The 17236-nt window shown below is 55.3% G+C and overlaps 14 protein-coding genes across 20 annotated transcripts; 7 read left to right on the top strand and 7 right to left on the bottom strand.

Annotated features, from left to right (window-relative positions):
• Positions 1-366: 366 nt before the first annotated feature.
• On the top strand, positions 367-945 carry KVP17_004190 (uncharacterized protein; the record flags this gene model as incomplete). The annotated part of the gene is made up of 1 exon (XM_068522156.1): positions 367-945. The coding sequence occupies one exon, from the start codon at positions 367-369 to the stop codon at positions 943-945; it is 579 nt and encodes a 192-aa protein (XP_068373883.1).
• Positions 946-970: 25 nt separating this feature from the next.
• Positions 971-1690, top strand: KVP17_004183 (uncharacterized protein; the record flags this gene model as incomplete). The annotated part of the gene is made up of 1 exon (XM_068522145.1): positions 971-1690. The coding sequence occupies one exon, from the start codon at positions 971-973 to the stop codon at positions 1688-1690; it is 720 nt and encodes a 239-aa protein (XP_068373872.1).
• A 57-nt stretch (positions 1691-1747) lies between these two features.
• On the top strand, positions 1748-3257 carry KVP17_004185 (uncharacterized protein; the record flags this gene model as incomplete). Of its 3 annotated transcripts, XM_068522147.1 has the most annotated exons (2): positions 1748-2338; positions 2367-3257. In XM_068522147.1, the coding sequence occupies 2 exons, from the start codon at positions 1748-1750 to the stop codon at positions 3255-3257; spliced, it is 1482 nt and encodes a 493-aa protein (XP_068373874.1). The 3 variants fall into 3 exon arrangements, with proteins under 3 accessions (XP_068373874.1, XP_068373876.1, XP_068373875.1); XM_068522149.1 differs by lacking the exon at positions 2367-3257 and having other exon boundaries at positions 1748-2356; XM_068522148.1 differs by lacking the exon at positions 1748-2338 and having other exon boundaries at positions 2625-3257.
• A 29-nt stretch (positions 3258-3286) lies between these two features.
• KVP17_004180 (uncharacterized protein) lies at positions 3287-4123 on the bottom strand (the record flags this gene model as incomplete). The annotated part of the gene is made up of 1 exon (XM_068522140.1): positions 3287-4123. One exon carries the CDS (start codon positions 4121-4123, stop codon positions 3287-3289), a length of 837 nt encoding a protein of 278 aa, XP_068373867.1.
• A 186-nt stretch (positions 4124-4309) lies between these two features.
• On the top strand, positions 4310-5044 carry KVP17_004189 (uncharacterized protein; the record flags this gene model as incomplete). Its single annotated transcript, XM_068522155.1, has 1 exon — positions 4310-5044. One exon carries the CDS (start codon positions 4310-4312, stop codon positions 5042-5044), a length of 735 nt encoding a protein of 244 aa, XP_068373882.1.
• A 46-nt stretch (positions 5045-5090) lies between these two features.
• KVP17_004188 (uncharacterized protein) lies at positions 5091-6284 on the top strand (the record flags this gene model as incomplete). Its single annotated transcript, XM_068522154.1, has 1 exon — positions 5091-6284. The coding sequence occupies one exon, from the start codon at positions 5091-5093 to the stop codon at positions 6282-6284; it is 1194 nt and encodes a 397-aa protein (XP_068373881.1).
• Positions 6285-6386: 102 nt separating this feature from the next.
• KVP17_004181 (uncharacterized protein) lies at positions 6387-6671 on the bottom strand (the record flags this gene model as incomplete). Its single annotated transcript, XM_068522141.1, has 1 exon — positions 6387-6671. The coding sequence occupies one exon, from the start codon at positions 6669-6671 to the stop codon at positions 6387-6389; it is 285 nt and encodes a 94-aa protein (XP_068373868.1).
• A 67-nt stretch (positions 6672-6738) lies between these two features.
• Positions 6739-10825, bottom strand: KVP17_004186 (uncharacterized protein; the record flags this gene model as incomplete). 3 transcript variants are annotated; one of them, XM_068522151.1, is made up of 8 exons in its annotated part: positions 6739-7205; positions 7234-7653; positions 7714-8183; positions 8210-8526; positions 8555-9541; positions 9568-10451; positions 10478-10678; positions 10705-10825. In XM_068522151.1, the coding sequence occupies 8 exons, from the start codon at positions 10823-10825 to the stop codon at positions 6739-6741; spliced, it is 3867 nt and encodes a 1288-aa protein (XP_068373878.1).
• A 142-nt stretch (positions 10826-10967) lies between these two features.
• KVP17_004178 (uncharacterized protein) lies at positions 10968-12170 on the top strand (the record flags this gene model as incomplete). Its single annotated transcript, XM_068522138.1, has 1 exon — positions 10968-12170. One exon carries the CDS (start codon positions 10968-10970, stop codon positions 12168-12170), a length of 1203 nt encoding a protein of 400 aa, XP_068373865.1.
• Positions 12171-12327: 157 nt separating this feature from the next.
• KVP17_004191 (uncharacterized protein) lies at positions 12328-12507 on the bottom strand (the record flags this gene model as incomplete). The annotated part of the gene is made up of 1 exon (XM_068522157.1): positions 12328-12507. One exon carries the CDS (start codon positions 12505-12507, stop codon positions 12328-12330), a length of 180 nt encoding a protein of 59 aa, XP_068373884.1.
• Positions 12508-12527: 20 nt separating this feature from the next.
• On the top strand, positions 12528-13145 carry KVP17_004184 (uncharacterized protein; the record flags this gene model as incomplete). Its single annotated transcript, XM_068522146.1, has 1 exon — positions 12528-13145. One exon carries the CDS (start codon positions 12528-12530, stop codon positions 13143-13145), a length of 618 nt encoding a protein of 205 aa, XP_068373873.1.
• Positions 13146-13252: 107 nt separating this feature from the next.
• On the bottom strand, positions 13253-15478 carry KVP17_004182 (uncharacterized protein; the record flags this gene model as incomplete). Of its 3 annotated transcripts, XM_068522142.1 has the most annotated exons (4): positions 13253-14191; positions 14217-14345; positions 14402-15181; positions 15209-15478. In XM_068522142.1, 4 exons carry the CDS (start codon positions 15476-15478, stop codon positions 13253-13255), a joined length of 2118 nt encoding a protein of 705 aa, XP_068373869.1. The 3 variants fall into 3 exon arrangements, with proteins under 3 accessions (XP_068373869.1, XP_068373870.1, XP_068373871.1); XM_068522143.1 differs by lacking the exons at positions 14402-15181; positions 15209-15478 and having other exon boundaries at positions 13253-14269; XM_068522144.1 differs by lacking the exon at positions 13253-14191 and having other exon boundaries at positions 14315-15478.
• Positions 15479-15630: 152 nt separating this feature from the next.
• KVP17_004179 (uncharacterized protein) lies at positions 15631-16911 on the bottom strand (the record flags this gene model as incomplete). The annotated part of the gene is made up of 1 exon (XM_068522139.1): positions 15631-16911. The coding sequence occupies one exon, from the start codon at positions 16909-16911 to the stop codon at positions 15631-15633; it is 1281 nt and encodes a 426-aa protein (XP_068373866.1).
• A 17-nt stretch (positions 16912-16928) lies between these two features.
• KVP17_004187 (uncharacterized protein) lies at positions 16929-17213 on the bottom strand (the record flags this gene model as incomplete). The annotated part of the gene is made up of 1 exon (XM_068522153.1): positions 16929-17213. One exon carries the CDS (start codon positions 17211-17213, stop codon positions 16929-16931), a length of 285 nt encoding a protein of 94 aa, XP_068373880.1.
• Between the last annotated feature and the right edge of the window lie 23 nt (positions 17214-17236).

Below are 17236 nucleotides of genomic sequence, written 5' to 3'. Positions count from 1 at the left end.
GCCAAAGAAGCTGACTCTTACTTCATCCATTCCGAAAGTTGAGGAACTCCGATCCCAGAGTGCAATATGCGAAAAGCGCGATTTCAACATACACTGTCGTACTAATGTTTTTCTATAGTCAATGTCGCTTTCCCTAGTGCGCGGATATTGCTCTCGATGCAGCAGCAAAGCGCACCTTACTGACAGCAGTTGCCTCTTTTTGTTGTGATTGCAGAAGACTTAAGAGGTGCGTTGTGTACACTTAAAAGGTGCAACCCAAATGCAAATCTAATGCACTGCGAATCTAATGACTGTGAATATTCAGGAGCTTCCTGCGGCAAGCATGGTTCTCGACAATGTGTGGAATCTCAACTTTCGAAATTTTTCATGTCTCGACCTAAAGACACAAAGAAGGCACTTGGGAAAGCCTCTGGCCCAAAGCGTCCTACGTCCCCATATTTCTTCTTCACTAAGGAAGTACGACCCGCACTACACGAGCAAATGAAGAAGGATAACCCAAAGGTGAAGACGACTGATGTCGCCAGAGAGATGGGACAGATGTGGAGGCACTTACAAGATAAGAGCAAGTACCAGGAACTCGCTGCTGAAGACAGAAAGCGATACTGGCAGCAGAAGGAAGCAGCCGAATCTCCTGCAATAGCTTGTTCGACTCCCACAGCTTCTCCGGCTCCAGAAGCAATGGCTTCTCCCGCTCCCGTAGCAATGGATGTGGCTTCTCCTGCTCCCGCAGCAATGGATGTGGCTTCTCCTGCTCCCGCAGCAATGGTTGTGGCTTCTCCTACTCCCGTAGCAATGGCGTCTCCTGCTGCTGTGGTTGACCTGGAATCCACCAGCGGCGTTCAAGTGTCGGAGAGCGAGATTTCTCCAGAGGTGCGCCTCTTGGTCGCCAATGGATCGCCGATATACGCCGCTCACGTTGGAGAGCCTGTGCTTTTTTCTTCATGAATACGTGCGAATAATTGAAAAGCCTATGGTTGCCTTGTGCGAAGTGTACCATGAGGGCCATTACATTCACAGTGGGGCGGCCTACTGGTTACAGATGATTTTGAACGTGCCCACCAACTTTTTCCTGCTTCCCGGCGTGCTGTTAACATGGAAACTGGAGTTACCGATTGACGCAATCATCGGTATGTCAGCACTGTCATGCTCAAGTGTGTACCACATCCTTCAAGCCGGGGGAGGAGAGATACTGGGGGCATCCGAATACAGGTGGCATGTAGTTGACAACCTATTTGCAGCTATCTGTCTTGCAGGGACGCCAATAATGGCTTTCCAACACCCGTTTCCTCCGTACGAATGCCTTTTCAAGTATCTTGCTGTAATCATTTCTGCACTTGCCATATACCTCTCTCCAATGAGCAAAGTTCATCTGGCGACCGCCATTGCCTGGCCATACGTGGTCGTACTCGGCCACAGGCTGCGCTCTCGCACCTGGCCCCATACTGACACGGCGTGGTGGCTGGTGGCGGCTCTGGTGTCCATAGTGCTGTCGGTGCTGTTCTTTTGGCTGGGGCTCTCTGCGACGCGAGACCCTAATAGAGCCGCGCACGGGTTCTGGCACATCACCGTGGCGGCTTTCCACTTTAGCTTGACCAAGTACCTCAACCCTCCGTGTGTCGTGGAGGTTCGTCGCGCGGGGTGGAAGATCTTGAGGGGCGAGTCACAGAAGGAAGACGAAATCATTGTGTAAATGTAATGAGACTGGTGCTGCTAATGAAACCTAATCAGAGCGACGAAAATCGCTCAAATGACCATTGAAGGGTTCTGGAATGGTCCTTGGCATGCGTCGTTCGGCGTAGTTGATCTGGGAAGCAGTCCTCTGCCTGTCGACGATCTCGAGGACCTCGTAGCGAGGATAGGGCGTCATCTGCAGTCTGTCGGTGTGCGGGCTGGGTCTCGCGTGGTGTGCAGTCTCCCTAATGCGCTTCCGATGGTGGTCTTGCTCCTGGCGTGCTGGTCGTTGGATGTTATCTTGGTACCCATGGCTACAGCGGCTAGCGAGGGGGACTTGAAATTCGTGCTGCGGAATAGCGTCCCTGCTGTCGTGGTTTGCAGCGAAGAGACCCCCGCACTATTGGAGGCATGCAAAAACCATCACGTCGCGGCCATCCAAATGCGACTCGATCCCGAAGTACGCTTCACTCTCCTTCTCGACTTCAAACCGCGTAAGACCACCCCTGTCGAGGGAGCTTTGCAGCTTCACACCTCAGGCACGACGGCTAGTCCCAAAACGGTCATTCTTACTAAACAGCAACTGTTGGCGACCTCCAGAAGTGTGGTAGAGACCTACAAACTGACGCCGGATGATGTGTCGTACGTCGTTATGCCTCTGTTCCACGTGAGTTCCACGGCATAGGTCCACGCAGATCCACGGAATCGTCTGCTCTCTCCTTGCGACGGCGCTATCTGGAGGTCATGTGGTGTTGCCGGCAGCAGGAAAATTTTCAGCTTCGGCGTTTTGGTCCGACGTGGAGTCTCAAAAGGTCACTTGGTTTACCGCAGTGCCAACGATACACCAGATCCTGTTGAAGTACCCCTCAAAATGGACTCGGTCCCACCGCTTGCGGTTTGTACGTTCCTGCTCGTCGCCCTTGGCTCCCGCGGTCCTGGTGGCGGTCGAGCGTATGTACGGAGTGACGTGCTTGGAGGCTTACGGCATGACGGAAAACGCCCATCAAATTTCGAGCAACCCCCTCTACGGCCCTCGGAAACCGGGCTCTGTCGGCCTGCCAACCGGCACCGAGTTGCAAATTCGTGGACTTGATGGGGGTTGCGTAGACTTTGGCGAAACCGGTGAGGTATGTATTCATGGAGGCGAGAGCGTCCTCAAAGCCTACCACAACGATCCAGCAGCCACCGCGGTTGCCTTCTACGGTGAGTGGTTCCGGACGGGAGACCTCGGCTGGGTGGATTCCGAAGGGTACCTCTACCTGGTCGGCAGACTCAAGGAACAGATAAATCGTGCTGGGGAGAAAATCTCGCCTGTGGAGGTGGATCAGGTGGCTTGTGGTTTTCATGGAGTCTTGGAGGCGGTGACCTTTGGAGCACCCAGCTACCTCTATGGGGAAGAAGTTCATATTGCTGTAGTAACCGAATACGGCGAACCTTTATATCACTTCGAGAAGCACTTAAAAGACAACCTCTCCGGATTCAAGGTTCCCTCCCACATACATTGGTCGGCAAGTGCGTTGCCTCGAACGAACACCGGAAAGTTGCAAAGGCGGCTGGTCCGAGATCATTTCTTGTCGGATTCCTGATGACCGTCCATATCCAAAACTCACGCCATTCATAAAAACGACGCCGGATGATCTGCAGAGTCAGGGGTCTCAAACCCAACAGACAACACCTCCGATAGAAGCTTTACGTCCAGAACTAGCCTTCCGTCCGGGGGTGAGACTAGCTCATCGGGCAGGTGGTGGCACACCACCGAAGCCACGAATAGCAATTTTTTCTCAAGAAAAACGAGTCTTGGCGAGTCAAGAGCGAGTGCCTTCGCTTTGGCATGCGCCAGCTCAACCAGTCGTAGGGCATGCCTGCTGGTCTCCAGCGCTGCTGTTACGTCACGGAACACGTTGGTGGACAGCCACGAGTCTGTGCAACTCACCGGCGGCGCTGCGACTCTCTCTCGCAGCAAGTACACGAGTTCCACAAGCCCCGGGAGCTCCGTGTGCTTGCCAAGGAGATGGGGGAGCAGGTGTAGCATACAGCTCGACGTCTCGGGGGTAGCCTCGTTCTCGAACTCCCCTTGGGTGAGCCGGCAGAGGAAGGCGACGCAGTAGCACACCTCAATGACCAGCGCCACCACTGATGGGTCCAGCGGGCGGGTCGGAGAGCAGCAGAGGTGTGGCACCTCTAGGATGTCAGCCGACACTGTCGGTAGAGACACGTCGTACCAAAAGGGAATGTAGTCGTTAACTGGAATATTGCCTTGTCTCAAGCAATGGAAAAAGTTCTGTCGTTCGTCATACGTTAGATCATCCAGCTCCAACTCACCGCGAAGCGCCAAGCTGAACAGCTCCTCCTCGCGAGCGGTGGCATCCAGTTCCTCTATACACACAGCGTCGTCATTAATTTCCGCGAGTCGTCGAGTGAATTTAAGCTTCTCATCTTCCGTCACCTTCATAGAACGCAACTCAGCCTCTACCGATTCTTGGCAGAACTTCTCCCCGCAGTCAGCATTGTGGGTCTTATAGCAGCGGAGACTGCATGTAAGGTCTTCACACTTTGGACACACGTACTTCCAAGCCTCCACACTGCAGACTGAACACTGGTGTTCAGTTCGTGGTAGGCGCATAAATCACGATTAGACATGTCTATCGAGGATAGCATCCACGCGGAGTTCAAGTACGTTTTTATCCCAGCAGACATCAACGATCCCGTCGATGAGCGAGTATTCGAAGGGAAGGAGGTCGCCTTTAAGGATTTGATGATGCGACACTTCTGCAGCAGTCAGCTGGACGCCAAGGGTCAAGAGAAGTTGAAGGAGTCCATATCTGAGGAGGTTCGGAAGAACGCGAAGGACGTCCAGATCCAGGACGCACACATGAGAGCTGTGATGGACCAGTCAAACAACTACCAGATCATCCCGCTGACATTGCCGTGCAAGGCGACCAACTTTCGGGGAATCAACATGTACATCGACAACGTGGGGCGTATAAAGGACCTGCCAGTCAACGCCCGCGCCTCGCGAGTCTCCAGCGATGATATTCGCGGAGATGCGTTCCTTTGCCTGACGTTCGACGACGAGGAAACTTTTAGACGCGAGGACACAACCAGAGCCACCTTCGAAGAGCTCTTGCAGTCGCCACCCAGCAAGCGTGGCCGTTGGGACCCGTCGAAGCTCATGTCGACAGTGCAGCAAGCCGCAAGCGCGGATACTCTGGCCAAGGAGCTCAAGAACGCGGATGAGAAGAAGTGCAGCAACTGTTACAAGCGCGTCACGTCCAACATGCGGTGCGGACGCTGTGCGCGGGCGTGGTATTGCAACGCTGAGTGCCAGCACAGCGACTGGGCGTTCCACAAGCGTGTGTGTAGAAATGCTTGATGCCCCACACTGTTGTTGAGTGATGGAAGAATTGCTCAAATTTGCTATGGTTGACGTCAACGAAACCGTCATTCCCAAGTGGGGTCACCTGGAATACAAGTGGAGGATCGACAACTTCTGGGAACTTCGCGCTTTGGGCTCTATTGAGGCTCTTGAGGACGACGGCGGTGACGTCATCTGGTCCAAGCGTTTTGGGGACAAGGAGAAGGGTTTCTGGCGGCTGAAATGCTATCCTTACGGTGACCTCTCCAATCGGGGCCATGTGTCTATATTTCTCGCATCAGATGTGCATGAGGTGGATCCTCCGAGGATGTACGCCATCTTCGGTTGTTACGTCATGGATGAGAAGGGAGACAAAATCCAGGGGTCTGGCCGCTCTTTCACGCGACAGAAGTTCACTACGAGCAGTCCGTCTTGGGGCTGGTCGCAATTCATCAAAGTTGAAAGCCACTCCTTATCGCGAATGCTGCAAAACAACAGCAATCTGGTATTGCGTGTTGATATAGAAGTCTTCCTGGGTCTCCAGAGCACACGAGGAAACTTGTTGCCTACGCCGAAAAGCTTCCCCCAACAAGTCATGTCCTTTGCGGATTCGCGCCGAGACGTGAGATTTTTGTTCGGCGGGCGGCAGTTCGAGGCCAACTCATTTGTGTGTAGCGCCAGGTCGAAGGTGCTTGCGACACTGCTGGGCTCAGCGCCATCTCTACTCAGCATTGAAGACAAGAGGACAGCTGTCGAGTATACCTCCTTTGATGCCACCCCCTCAACGACGTCAACTAAGATCTCTGCGAAGGCCGTTGATGTCAGCGACGTATGCAAGTTTGTGGAGTACGCCGACGGCATCACAGTGCTCTCTTTCGATCCGGCATACCAAGCGGACACGGTACAGGCGTTCGTGGAGTTCATCGCGACAGACGAGTGTTCCTACTTCACCCCAGAGGAGAAGGCTGCGGCTTCAGGCTCGTCCACCACGGCCATGATTGAGCTCTTTGTTCTTGCTCACAAGATGGAGGCGACGCCGCTCTATTGGCAGTGCGCTGCCAATCTAATGACTCGCCTGGTCAACCGACGTGACGCTCAAGGCATCCTGAAAATCGCTGAGGAGGTCCAGTGCGAGATACTTGAGGACCAGTGCAAGAAGTTTATGCTCCACTGTCTGAAGGACCTTGACGGGGATGACCTGTTGAGGGTGATCTTACCTAAGAGTGCTCATGTCACCTTGGCCGGAAGGCTGGGCTAACTAGAATTTGCTAATCCGAGGGTTAAGAATGATCATTTCACGCCACACTCAATCCACTTTATACGACTGATCTCACTAGTGCACATTATCCAGACTTCAACATTATCCCGACTTGAACAAAAGCACTGCCATTTGGCCCACATAGAAGTAGATGAAGTTGCCCGTCTCATGCGTTACGTAGGACCCGTAGTTCCGTCCAACGATGCAATGCCAGGTCGTACCGTGCTTTCTATCGAACTCCTTCTTGATATAGGCTGCAATCTCCTTCTCGATGTTATGCTTGTCGAGTGCGACTTTCGCAGAGTCTATCGCGTCTTGCTGCAATTCCTCCGGCATGTCCACCGATTTAACCACCACAGACTTCTCACCTCCCTTGTCGTCGACCATTGCAATTTAATATTTTGTAATTAGTCACGTACACAATGTGGGGAGCTGTATCCGCTAATTCTTACCACTACCACACCACGTACACACCCTCGTTGACGCCGGCCACAAGGCACGACGACAGGTCTTCCTTTGACGGGAGCTGCAGCGCGCAGAGGGATGAAACGGAGTCGGCAGACGGGTGGATTTGAGGATGAATGAACGCCTGCCCATAGGCGAACCGTTTTAGTGAGCCTCCTTTGTTGTTTCCTGAGAGGTCCCAAAACCGAAATCGACGCTGGGTGAGGTTCCAGAGTTGACAGAATCCACTCGAAGCACAAGCTATGTGGAAATCTTCCAGAGTGACGAGAGCAGAGCAGCGATCTGAGCTCGTGAAGCCTTTACAAGGGGTCAAGGAGGTTGAGAGAGTCGGCATCGGCAACGACTCCAAATCTACCCTTGACGATCCCATAACGTTGAAAGTAAACTGCTCCAGAGGATCCAGCCACACAAGGGGACTGTCAATGCCGAATCCGCTGCATCCGACAACAAGAGTGGCTGAGTGCGTTAGCACGCGGATACCTACGTATTTGACCTGTGCGACCGGAGTGCTTCCATGACACGGCATCTACGGAGTCCGCGCAGTGGATAGGCACCGGATTGCCCTCAAACTGCAGCTGGACGGAGGCCAGCAGGTGCTGCACGCGGACATCGATGGTGGACAACACCCCATCCGCCGACGCCGCGACCACGGCGTATGCCGCGTCGTTCTTCGACCCCAGCCGCGTCAAGCAGGTGTGCCTCCCCCACATGGAAGGGCACTCGAACGTGCTGACCACTGCCGACTGTATCCGCGAGTCCGTGAGCTCCACGCGGCCTCGAGAAGAGAGTACGAAAAGTAACTGGCTGTGGTTGTCCTGCACGGGCTCGACGGCCACGGCGTCCTCGGCGACGGTCATGGTCCCAAGAAGCCCCGCCTCCGCGTGGTAAACAGCGAGCTTGCCACCTGAGACGAGACCGACCTCACCGGCATTCGATAGACGCTTGAGTGCGGTAGCAGGCCCACTCGCGACCCACGACCGCGTCGGCCTCGGCGCCACGGACTGCAACACCTCTTCGGCGGTCCACAGCGAGAGTGCCTGCGAGTTGGCGGTGAGGAACAGAGACGACTTGGCCGGCGATAGCGCCTCCACCACCACGGGTCCTGCCTGCAGATCCCGCCAGGCGGCATGGCTGCCGTGTACGGGAGTGCTGGCCACCTCTCGGACGACATCTCCACGAAACCATCGAGATCTCCCCGTGTAGTACTCTGCCGAATACTCGCAGCCGACGGGGAGAACGACTGTAGATGTTGAGGGGGACAAGGTAGGCAGGAGCACGAAGGGGGAAGTGGCTTTCAGTGCGTCGATCTCGTTGGCCTCTTCCTGCGATGCAGTGAAGCGCGGGACGAGATCGGTGCCGGGGTTTGCCGGAGGAGGTCGGCCTGAGATACAACTCAGAATGGCGCTTCGAATTTCCGGAGACCAGAGAGAGTGACTGTGTATATCAGAACACCCGCCCACTGAAGTCTGCCTGAGCGCAGAGACTCCATCCAGTACTGCCGAGGGCAAGGTGAGTCTTGGACCTCGTGGAAAAACCTAACGCAGTGAACGAAGACGAGGGGCGCCAATGACCGCAGTTGCCGAAGGACCTGCCCCCCAAGGGCCCTGATTCGCACGTTGGGGTGGCAGAGCAGCGGCGGCAAACGCGTCTTCAAGCAGCCAAAGCCCCCGCCACTGTACGACAAGCGCCGTTGCCTGCGGGCAACATCCAACACGGCCTCCAGAGTCGATACCAGCAGGGAGTCTTCTGTTGCGCCGAGAAGAGTGTCCAGCACGGTCTGTGTGAGCCCGGCGCTCTGTCCTCACATCAAGCATTCCGCAACTCGTCTCACCGCCAGAATCAAAGCGGAACCAGAGGTACTTGCTCATGGCCTGGCGGACTAGAACATCTCGGTCATTGAGGATCAGCAACCACATAGGGGTGAGTGTTCTTTTGACGTCCTTGGAGTCTAGCAGACGGACAAGCCAAGGAGTGAGCTGTAGGAACGCAGGCCGGCTTTTTGAACGTACTACTGCCCACCATGCATCAACCGTGGGCCTCATCACCTCCGTCATGAAATGTTGATGAGCGTCGAACGCTCCAGGGAACGCCCGAGTCCCGTCTTGGAGCCGCACAACCAGCGCCATCGCCCGCCCCCAAAGCGGAGGAGGCATCCGAGTCAACAGCAGCGGCAGCAGGTGCAGAAAAACAAGGTCGACTAAGGCCGCATCCAGGGTGGACGCGCTCCGCGAGAGGGCGTTGATAACGGTCTGAGTTGTGGCGACTCGCAAACGTAACTCGTGCAGGTCAGACAGAGAGGTCAGAAGGACCGGCACCACGTGTAAAAGCAGTAGACGAGGAGGGCAATGGGTAGACCAGCTGTCCAGACACGATAAGGCTGTGAGCTTGAGGTCGATCTTGTCACACGTGAGAATGTCTGCAGTCAGCCACTGTAGAAGCGGCAGCACACTGCAGCTGACGAAGCTGGCGGCGGCGCTGGAGGGCGAAGCGCTACGTCTCAGCGTCGGTAGACTCTGGGTGGCGGCGGCAATGATTTCATCGAGGGACGACGGTTGCGAGGCGCTAGTCACCCCCTGAATGAGCAATTCGGAGATGCGGCTAAGTCCTCGCTCGTCAAGGACGTCTGGAGACGCAGGCAGGTTGCCTGGCTGGTAGACTTCCAAGTCCAGGCCTTCGGCAGAGGACGCGAGAAGTCGGATCACCGCCCTGCCATGAAGGAGAATCCACGTCAGGCGCTGCTGTGGCGAGGAGATCCGAGGCGAAGACAAGATGCCAATACAGGCCACATAGCACTGTGTTCCGGCTCCCTACACCTCACGTCAATGTACCCTCTCCACACGCGTTGAAAATCGCAGCACAGTCCTGCCGGTTTGAGCATATCAAGAATGACGGCGCAGGCATTGCTGGGGCGATCCACTGCCGTAACTAGCGCCTGCAGCAGCGTGGGCAAGCAACACTCGCTAGACGGCATGGATGGCGCCAACCGGCCCCAGAGCTTAGCGCCGCGGTCCGACTCATCAGCACCCGTCAGAAGCGACCCAAATGTTAGCGAGGCCTCCACGCCAGGACAGACAAGCGGAAGGAATGACAGCCCCAACGAGCAGAGGTCGTCGCTGAAGGGCGGAGAGGAACCGTCACTCCGTAGAGCGAAGCATGGGTCATTGAGGAGACCCACGGTGGACGACACCGCTGTTTCGTGCGGGGACAGGAACCACCTCTCTCTAGGGCGGTAGCATCGAGATGGATCTAGGATCCAAACGTGGTTCGAACTCGAGATACCCACGTTGCTGGGCTTGATGTGTCCGTGGTGGATCCCCGCGCTGTGGTAGGTACAGAGGCCTACAAGCGCCTGAACGAGCCACCATGAGACTACCGATTGGCGATCGAATCCGCAGCAGAGGCTGACCATGGTTTCTAGGGTCTCGTACACGTAACTCCTCGTCCAGGCGCATGCGATCACGACAGGCGAGTCGGCGTCCACAGAGGAGGCGCAGGTCATGAGGCTCGGAACGCAAACGTGGAACGGTAGCCGACCGCGGAGCTTCTCAACGTCTGCAGTCCAGGCCGCAGACAGCGCCTCCAGATCCGCCAATATGTCGGCCGCGTGAGCCACCAAGTCGGATTTGAGCACGGGCACCATGCGCATCACCTGAGGTCCACAGGCCGGGCTCACGAAACGCAACGAGAGAAGATACGACGAGCCTGTGATGAGACGCCCCCACACTCACTGGGATCCAGGAGGGTGAAAAAGTGCCGACGCATGGTGGCAGAACGCTGCAGACTGGCCTTCTGCGCCCTGATTTTCCGCTGACTCAAGAATTGCGCTTCCTCTCCCTCCGACCAAATATGAGAGCTCTGTTGATTGATTAGAAAGCTGAGTTCGGCCGTCCACGTGGAGAAGGCATGCTCATCCTCAGGAGATAGATGGTCTGTCCAGGTGCCATTCGCATCTCACTGTGTATGTCTGTCATCGAGACCAGAGTCAAGACGTTTAGGGATGTCATTCCTCGCTTGGTCAGCAGCGTGTTGATGCCTTGCTGTGCCCGAAAGGCCAATCGACAGACACGAGCCGCCATATTTGACGAAAATACGTAACGTTCGGTGAACTTCGCCGTCGTTGGTTCATGCGCTGGTGAGTGACCCAGTATTGTCAACGCTACGGCTCACTGTATGCACTACGTGTGAGTCAATCCCTAAAAATCGTACTTTATCGTTGTAATGTTTGCCACCACTCAAGTATCAGATTCCTTTGAGAATGCGTTGAAGCCGCTTGCGGCGATCACGCTGGCTTCCCCTGTGGTAACTCAAGTTTCACAGCCGCGAGCGACTCTGCGCTGCCAACAGCCCAAGCTGTTCGTTGCAGTCACTTCAGCCAACGTGATTCCTTCGATTACTCCTGTCCGTACCGCTTCTGCTATGTCGGAGGTCCCCGCGATTTCGGAAATATTGACAAGCAAGACTGCCACGCAGCCAAAGAAGAAGTCTAAGTCAAAGAAGGCCAAGACCGCCGCACGCAAGGTAAAAGCCTCGCGTGGCCGCGGCGTGACCGTCCCCGCCGCCACTCGCCAGCGGGTCGTCCTTCTGCCTGTAGCTCTACGACCTGTTGCTGTACGCCAGGCTGGTCCCAAGTCGAACGGGGCATCTACGACCTACTCCTTCCAGGGCCCCAATGGGAAGCAGACAGTGACCGTTCGCACGGCTGTCGCCCGCAGTAAGACCACCTATCTTACCCGAGTCACGACTCCTCTGAAGGCCGCTCTAGCCACGCACGCCCTGAACTCGCAAACATCCCGAGCCTCTAACCAGGACATTGAGGTCCTTGGCGTTGCTACGCCTACAAAGCGAGCGACAAAGCGGTCTACGATGCCTACTGTGGAAGACACCTTCGCTGACGGAACTGTGTCAGAGAAGAGCGCGCCCATTGCGATGCCTGAGCTCACTGAACTGCCTGCCACGCCACAGAAGACGAATGAATCTGAGCTGCCTGCCACGCCACAGAAGACGGATGTATCTGAGCTTCCTGCCACGCCACAGAAGACGGATATATCTGAGCTTCCTGCCACGCCACAGAAGACGGATGTATCTGAGCTTCCTGCCACTCCACAGAAGACGGATGTATCTGAGCTTCCTGCCACGCCACAGAAGACGGACGTATCTGAGCTTCCTGCCACGCCACAGAGGACGGATGTAAGTGAGCTTCTTGCCGCGATTATGCCACAGAAGACTCAGGTAACTGAGACGACTATGCCTGAGATGACCCTGACCCATGTCACTGCGGTGCCTGAGGAGGTTTTTCCAGTGGACGCCACCTTCGAAGACATCGCCACCGAAGAGGGCGACATAGAGGGCGACATGGAGGACGCCACAGTCCAAATGGTGGACGAATTGTTGGAATTGGCCTCCAAGCGGACAACCGCCTAAGAAACGGGGTTTTCAAAGTGATGCCATTACATTTTTTTATTTCGTTCAAATCCTTTCGTTTGTCAAAGTTGGTTTCACGTAAGGAGGTGTAGTTTCGCGTGAGGAGACTCACGACCGCTTCAGATTCGCACCGCGGAGTAAAGGTTGTCATACCCTGTCATGAGTGTCCTGTGGCAGGACTTCCTGCGGAGACGCCTTTCGCCCTGTCCATCTTGGCTTTCTCCTTGCGGACGGCTCGGTCGACTCGCGACTTGAGGTGCTTCTTTTGCTGCTTGTCAGCCTTTCCGATATCCTTTTTTGGACGAGGACGCCGGTTGATTTTAGCGTTCCTTCCCATAGAATTGTGGGATTTTGGCCATGAGCAAGACGTCGCACATAGCCATTGATCGGCTCAACGCCGTGTTGGAGGAGCCGCTTGACGTCAACGATCGCATCATCCAAGGACGTGTGGAGGTGTTCGAAAACACGCCTACAAGGATGCAGAAGAACGACGAAGCAAAAACACAGGAAGACGACCGAAATCAGAAGCGCAGGCCCGAGGAGGAGCCCTCGGAGGCGCTGACAGATTTTATGAACGTGGCCTTGGGTCTATGCTTTGCGGACTACGACTTCTCTGGTGAGCCAGCATCTTCGTACGTGGCCACCACTCCGGAGGCGGCCATCGGCCTGATAGAGCAGCATGTCTGCATACCGCTGTCCTCAATCATTCCCCACTTCTCGAGGCAGCTGTGGGACGCTTTGAACGGAGAGTTTTCAATCGCACAAGCCGACTTCGTATACACGTATAACAGTGACGCCATCGAAGATTATGAAGATATGCTCTTCTCTCTCTTCCTATTCTTCGTGTCTAGGTCCACAAAGAAGACAGTTTTCGTTCAGGCCATTACGAGAAGAAAGCCGTTTCCGAAAGACGCACTATCCGGCCAGCATTCCCAAATGCTCGACTGTGTGTACCGGGACATCTATGAGAGGTAAGGCGCCGCCAGCTATCCACACAGAGGAGGCACGTCTGCCGACTACGACGAAGACTGCCTCAGCAGCGTTGCCTCGCCAACCATGCCCTCGCCGATAGACGACATAGGCTAGAGGTCGGCGTACATTCGATCGCGTCTATAATGTCCTGCGACCAGGTCTGCCGGGGGCCAAAATCTGTCCATCAACATGCCGGCCTTGAGAGTGTTGATTGTCATTAGAAGCAGGAAAACTGCGACGGAAAGCGTCAATAGCACTAGCAACCCGAGATCGACTTGGGCAGATGGGGAGTGAATCGACGTCCTGTAGGCGAACACGAGGGCGGTGAGCAGCGCTCCAAGGGCGACGTGCAGCGCGCTGCATAGAAGCCCCTCCACGACAAACTGGTTCTTGGGGCTGGGACTAAATACGATTCGGCGAACCGTAGCAGGGTCGAACCCGAATAGAACCCAACCGTTCTGGACATTGAACGTAATCCCAGAGGAGCAGAGCCAGAATATAATCAGACTGCAGACGAACATAAAGCCATTGCTCCGGCGCGCCAGCACGAATACCCCTGGCAACAGACAGCAGCCAGCCGCACATGCCACTATGATGAGAAGCCGCTTCTGCTCAGAGGTCCACTCACGCCTGGGGCTGAGACCCGTAACCTTCTGGAAGAATTCAGGCAACCGGTGAGGCTCCAAGGGGCCCCAATGGAAGTGTCCGTCCGCAACAGCGAGCAGCATTGGGGCTCTTTCCAGCTTGAGAGCCTCCACGACCTCCGAAAAGTTGTCGTCTTCGTCTATGAGGTCGCTCAGTGCGAAGACAGCTTGCGGAGTTCCCGCCTGAAGATCCGATTTCCAGTCGAAAGGGAGGTTCTGTATGAAGTCGGCGAAACTTTCTTCCGCCGTCGCACACTGAGGACATACGACCGGCCACGCAGACAGCAGTATAAACACAGGGAATGCTGGCGGCTGTGACACGACCTTCAAGACGTCCTCTTCGTAAAGGACCAGAAATTCCGAGGTGCGGTACGTTCGCCGTTTCAATGCTGGCTCGCGTCGAGTCTGCCTCTGCAGTCGAGACGCCCACCAATCTACAGAGGTCGCCCACGACGCCCAGAACAGCAGTGAAAACAACCGCATCGGAAATCCGCTTTTCACATTCTCGTTTCTCATACGACTCAATAGTCACAACTCGACGTCTAATGCACGAGTCGCGCTGTAAGAGTCCCAATTCAAACCAAAAAAAATCAGAAGGATCGTCCAATGGGGTACAAGTAGTGATACGACGCGAGAGGCTAAAAACACGAGCACCTCGGACCAGCCCATGGTAGCCATGATAGTCGGGCACATCTCACGAGGTCGGCTCACTCCCACCAGGTCCCAAATGAAGGTGATTAGCGCTGCAATGACTTCGATAGCGATTAGGCTCAGTATTTGGTTTGCCGAGGAGTGTCGGAGCTCGCTGATGTACTGCTTAAGCAGTCGCCATCGCATCCTCACACGTCTCCCAAATGAGAGCGACGTGGACTGTGCGTTCACTATTTCGGACCAAATCAGGTGCTCGTGCGCGGTGTGGTGCGCCAGCCAGGCCACATCCGTTGTCAGGTCGTCCTCCTGGATGTCCTCCGACTCGAGGCCTGTTGAGAGCACGTCTTCCCCTTCCTCCAGTTGGTCCAGCTGTTCCAGTTGCTCCAGCTGTTCCAGCTGCTCCATCTGCGGGTCTGCGGCCTGAATGATACCGTCCTCCGGCACCGAATCCAGTCGGCGAACCAGGTCCACCATCATCACTTGCCGCGCATCGTCCGACGACGTTACAGTATGGAGGCGGTACCCCACCGCTGCGGCACACCCGGCACAGACCAGCCAGCTAAGACTGAGCACGATCCATGACACCTCGTGGCACTCTCCTTTCGGTGGGAAGCCAAATATGGCTCCAAAGTACAGAGCGAAAGAGGCTGCAGTCGCTAAGGCGGCCAGACGCCGAGGAGGCATCTTCATGGATGAGAGGGCGTTCACTTTCAACTGATTCAATAGGCATACAAACAGCAGAATCTGAGTTACGACCCCTGAGACACCCACCGTTTGAACCACACTCAGCTGCCTATTCGCCAGCATCAGCTCCAGAGACTTCACCACGCCCATGTAGTGTAGAGCGGCAACTACAGAAGCAGCAAAGCTCAGGGTTACCATAAGGATGTCCATCTGACTGGCCAGCCCATCCTTGAACCGGGTACTGCGAAAGATTTTCCAGAGGGCGCCTCCGGCAGCGGCTGACGTGACGCAAAGCAGCGTCCCTAGCGTAAACGACCGAGTGCAGTCACGTGCCGAAGCACACGGCACGAAAAACATGCTCTATTCGGTTTTTTGTCAAAAACAATCAGCGTCTGTCGGCGTACAAAGTCAAGTTCGGGTCCACTAGGAAGCGCTCGCACAATCGTTGTCTCCACCCTTCGTTAAAACCACAATGATCGAGGTAGTCATCGACACTTCCATAGTGAACCTTAATCCACGACCACGTCTCCTTGATTACCTCCACTGTATGACGCGAAGACTACTGACTTACCAGGAGCGCCGCAAAAGTCGTCAGGCAGGCCGGATTCCTCCACAATGAATCTGTGCACGTAGAGGTGGTAGGCCTGGTCTGCAAACTCAGTCAGATTGTAATCAAAGTTGATCATTGCCTCTGTCGCGCCAAGGATATGCAAAACGAAGGCAGCCAACAATCCGGTTCGGTCTTTGCCCAGTGAGCAGTGGAACATGCATGGAAGATCGCAGCGTGTGAGCAGCTTCAGACACTCGCCCCATCGCTCAGCGCACAAGTCCAGCAGCTCGAAGTACGACTCCTCCAGCTTGTGTCCTGCCACCATGAATCGGCAAAAGTAGAACGGTGCGAGTGCAGTGCCGGCGACTTTATCTGCCACGCGTGCTGCGCCGAGCAGCGGGAGATACCCAGACTGCATCACCTGAGACATGATCTTCTGCTTCATGGCATCAGTCTCCATCACGTTCAGCACGTAAAACGAACGCTCGGAGCGGTCTTTGAAGAAGACCTGCTCCATCTCTTTGGCACGGGAGCAGGCCGCAAGCCGGCTTGACGTGTTGGGATGACTCGAACTGCTGCTGGCTGTGTCGTTCTGTAGCTGTCGCATGGTCTGTCGAATCTTGCGACTGGTCTCGCGGTCGAGACTCATCTGCTGCTGGTGCAGATTGTGTGCGTGACGCACAGATCTCTCAGGGGCCACGAAAACGTTGGGGTCGTTACCCTGAGGGCTGATCTTCTGCGGAATTGAATATCTGAAGGACTGAGAGATTATCATGCGGCTGGCGTGCTCATCGGGGAAGGACTCGAGATTGTCGTCGCGCAGGTCGATCATGCTTTTGATGTTAAATGCCTCCACCAGAACCATACGAAGCCTCCAAGCGTTGTGGGCAAAAGGCCGCGCACTGCGGTAAAGTACTCCCTGTTTCATGTTGGGCAGTCCCGATGATATCGCGATGTCTCGCATGTTGGGCACCATCAGTTCAATGTCCTTCAACCTCAGCCCTTGAGGCATCTGCAGCGTCGATGTGAAACGTGGATTCTCGTCCATGGTTTGTGTTGAGAACCGCCTGTAGGTCGCGTTGTTGAACTTCTCGTGCTGGGCCCGAAACTTGAAGTCTTTCATGTTCTGTCGACGGTGAAAGAAATACTCCGCAATGCGCTCCACCTCCACCTCGCTGCCCTGGTTGGGCAGTTTGATACCCACTTCGCTCTGATCGCAGGCCGAGGTGTCAGTTTCCATATTAATAAACTTTTTCATCACTCCACAGTAACAGTTGACTGATTTAGCTCCTGCCAACGATTAAGCATCATCTTCTGCATGCACAGGAGGGCCTCGCGGGAAACCTCGCGTTCCTTGTGCGACATCAGTGCCATCACCATCTCCTTAGCGCGCAGCTTGTTGAGCACGAGCTTGCCAGTTGGGTGTAGACGGGCGAACTCTCCGAGATCGTGGCAAACGACCGCCAACGTGGTGCTGTTACGCTGGCGCAGGGCTTGGACCAGCTTCTTGACGTAGGCGAACTCGTCAACTTCGAACTGCATGTAGTTTTCCTGCCAGAACTTGT

The sequence above is a fragment of a genome (assembly GCF_019968985.1).
Source record: "MAG: Porospora cf. gigantea B chromosome Unknown PgB_NODE_474_length_17236_cov_124.956, whole genome shotgun sequence".
NCBI classification, from domain to species: domain Eukaryota; phylum Apicomplexa; class Conoidasida; order Eugregarinorida; family Porosporidae; genus Porospora; species Porospora cf. gigantea B.
Note: the sequence above shows the minus strand (reverse complement) of the source record. Positions and strands in the feature narration are given on the sequence as shown.